The sequence below is a fragment of the Fulmarus glacialis genome, unplaced genomic scaffold (genome assembly GCF_000690835.1).
Source record: "Fulmarus glacialis isolate BGI_N327 unplaced genomic scaffold, ASM69083v1 scaffold13837, whole genome shotgun sequence".
In the NCBI taxonomy this organism is placed as follows: Eukaryota; Metazoa; Chordata; class Aves; order Procellariiformes; family Procellariidae; genus Fulmarus; species Fulmarus glacialis.
Window position 1 is genome coordinate 36,273 of NW_009222737.1, and position 3,428 is coordinate 39,700.

The window sequence follows — 3,428 nt, forward strand, 5'->3', positions numbered from 1 at the left end:
CCTCTATTCCTGTCCAAGAAATCACTCCAAGTTTACTAAAAATATAAAATTAAGCAGAGTGTCCACCTATCCTTATCCCAAAATCCACATATGAGCAGACAGACAAGAGCCATGAGATACAAGCCGCATGCTGTAGAGAGCTTCGAGCAAGTTTCGCATGTGGAGGGACAGCAATGCCATTTCACAGCTGGATGACCTGGCAATTGTTATCCCCGCACAGCCCCCCTGCTTGTCACAGGAGGTAATCCAGCATGGGAAATGCACTTGAACTGCTCGAGTACAAGGGGTGGCAAAGGGCACTAAATATACCTTGAGCCTTTTCCTGCCAAAGCCAATGACACAGTTATTTCCTGTGGTACATTACAGGTGGTATCCTAGCTAACGTGGTTAAACCTAGCTCAGATCTACTTCATCATGCTGCAATCATGCCAAGCTTGCAGTGGAAACGTAGCCAAAGACAGTTCAGACAGCGAATCATTATCTGTTGCTTTCACATGTTTTATTACAGAGATGAGATTTATTGCCAGATTTGCAAACAACTCACTGAAAACAGCAACAGGAGCAGCTATGCTCGAGGCTGGATCCTTCTGTCACTTTGCCTTGGTTGCTTTCCTCCTTCAGACACATTTGTGAAGGTACACTACTAACCTTTCCTACAGCAGCTTAAATGCCTTAGCGGATCTGGTTTCTTGTGTATTTTGATGTTTTGATACAAATAGTCACATAAACTGTTTGGCTGCCATAGCAGCTGGTGCTGTGATTTTAGCAGAAACTATCTCATCTCATACGCTTATCTGGGAATTTAAATAAATGATTGCTGTACTCACATTTAATTCTTTTTCATTACACGCCATACAAGTCGGATTCTGTGGTTGATCACAGCCGTCGTTTAGATCTGTAATCTGCAAAGAATGTGGCAAATTTTATCCTCTCCAGTTCTGCCTTTCCAACATTTAAAAGCTGTCTCCAGTTACAATCCTAGTGATTAAATATACTCAGGAGTCCAGTATAAAATCACTCCCCATATTTTACCTGTTCTTACCCTACAGCTCCAAGCCCTACAAAATCCAATAGAGATTTGGTCTTTTTCATAGTTTTCTTAAATATGTTAATTTCCAAATTTAAATGGATGATAAATCCAGTTCATCAAAGAAAAAAAAACCCAACACAACCTGTGGCTCCAACTTGACATCAACCTTCCTCCTAGGTCTTAGAGGCAAACAGAATCCATAGATATCCCTGAATCTTCAGCCTTGCTTTATTGACACCTTAGCTCAAACAATTAATCTAATGGTAAATTCTGCCAAGAGGCCACTACTTGGAACAAACCAGACATAAGCCATAGACATATTTTGACACCAGTCTTAATCCAAAGTCTGTGAACCATGCAGAATTCACAAAAGACCTGACTTCCTCTAGTTCTCTTTTCCTAAATCTATACCGTATCTCTAGGAATATTCTTAATCATTAAAATAACCAGGTGACTGACCCATGCTTGCACTAAATACAAGTATGTAAATACAAGTCCATGTTTATACCACATCATCCAAGATACCAGTCATACAGACTCCAAAAGCTCAGTTTATCCAATCCTTCTCTTCCAACATCCAATCTTAATTGTGGACTTCAACTATTGATATCGCCAGAGAACTTAGTAAAACTAAAAGTAGCCATAATCAGCAGCCCTAACCTGCAATTAGCCCTCTTCCCAGCACTTTGGTTCATACAGAATGTCACAAGACTTCAGGCTCTTCTATTGGAAACACTGACCCTTGCTCTAATCATAAGAATAAAGTCTCCACTGTCTGATATTCATCATACAGTTAAACATAGTGAATAGACTGACACAAGCCTTCCTCTTTAGTCTAAAAGCTTTGCAGAATGAGTGAAAACTTGGTGTCTCAAACTCCTTTTCCAGAACACTAATCCCAACCCTAACCTTTAACACTTTCTGGTGAACTATAAGCTAACTGATCACTCTAATCTAGTCTATCAGCTGCAGGAGGTTTCTAATGGTTTATGAGGATTACTGTTTCCTAACACTTTCTTATGCTCTGTGCGTATAGTACCTGTTGAATTTCATCCACCATGGGCCCACAGGCTATGCACCGTATTGTGCTGAACGTCTGAGACGTACCTATGTCAATGGAGCACGGACTGAACCTCCGAGCTGGCTGGAACTTCAGGTAGCAACTCCCTTTTTGATAACTTACAGTGATCTGTGTCTTTTCATGCTGGATTGTATTTACTAACCTGTGCTAACAGATCTTCCTAAATCCAATAATGGAAATCAATTGCACAAGGGGATTGAAGACCAGCTGCCTTGTTCTGGACAGCTTCTTAGATACCCCTCGTCTGGCTATTCAGTTAACCTAAACCCAGTGGAGGGTGTTAAAAGCTGCAACACATGATTTGCAGGGCGATACCTCCATTCACTCAGGAGCCGCAGGCCAGAACCACCTCCTGAGGGAAGCTCTTACCATCATTTGTGGAAAGAACTGAACAGGGCTTATGCTTTTAAAATGGAGGGTGGAAGTGTGTATGATAGGGCTACATCACTCCTCCCCTTCCTTTAAATGTCTCCTTAGTAATTAGAAGTCACACACACACATGCACACATACCCGCCCTTAAGTGAAGACCTCAGTTCAATTCCTTCCTAAATCTGAGTGATCCCATTGCCTAACACACACCTCCCTGGACAAAATGATTGTTGCAGGCCATGTCTCTACTGATGCATGTAAGGCTGTACCTGAAAGTCATCAGGCCAAATAAGGCTCACAAAAAGTCTATCAATCAGACTACACTGTTATGCGATAATCCCCTTGAGCTGTGGGGAGGAGAGAACTTGATTCCACTGCTGCTCCAGGGATGTAGTTTATATTTAAGACTCAACATGCATTGAAGAAACTGTGTGGGCGTTGGAGGTTCACTTAAAGATTGTTGACTAGGGTGTACACTGTGTGGAGCTCTTAAATCTAAATGCCTTCTTCATTCTTCACAGAAAAGTAAGGTTTGCCCATTATTTGTTTCTCTCATTTGACTCTGACTTACAGGCAACAAAGCAGAAGAAACCCATTATGTTTAATATCACCCTGATGAATGGCCAAAGCATCACTGTTCCTGCAGACTCTGCTTCCATTGCCAAAGAGATCTGTCAGTTCATAGCAGATAAAATCAAACTGAAGGATGTGTTTGGTTTTTCGCTCTACATTGCTGTGTTTGATAAGGTAAAGTGCAGAAAAATAGAATGAAAGCTCCCTTCTCTTTCTGTGGAGTTGCTGCTGTCCACTCAGCCTCAGTGAGGACTTCTGGAAGCACCCCTGTCCCAGTCCTACACTCAAACCAAATCAGTTTTGAATCAGAGCTGAATCTCAGGATCTGATAATCCTATTCTGCCTTTCTGCTGGCTAGCCACTTAACAATTCCT

At 41.7% G+C, this 3,428-nt stretch overlaps 1 protein-coding gene across 1 annotated transcript in view; it reads left to right on the plus strand.

Annotated features, from left to right (window-relative positions):
* The window catches only part of MYO7B (myosin VIIB), a 48,577-nt gene that overhangs the window by 26,972 nt on the left and 18,177 nt on the right, over nucleotides 1–3,428 (plus strand). Inside the window, exons 28-30 of the mRNA XM_009581564.1 lie at nucleotides 509–635; nucleotides 2,067–2,186; nucleotides 3,055–3,228. Of these exons, the coding sequence (XP_009579859.1) occupies nucleotides 509–635; nucleotides 2,067–2,186; nucleotides 3,055–3,228 (421 nt within the window). The remainder of the gene's footprint in view (nucleotides 1–508; nucleotides 636–2,066; nucleotides 2,187–3,054; nucleotides 3,229–3,428) is intronic.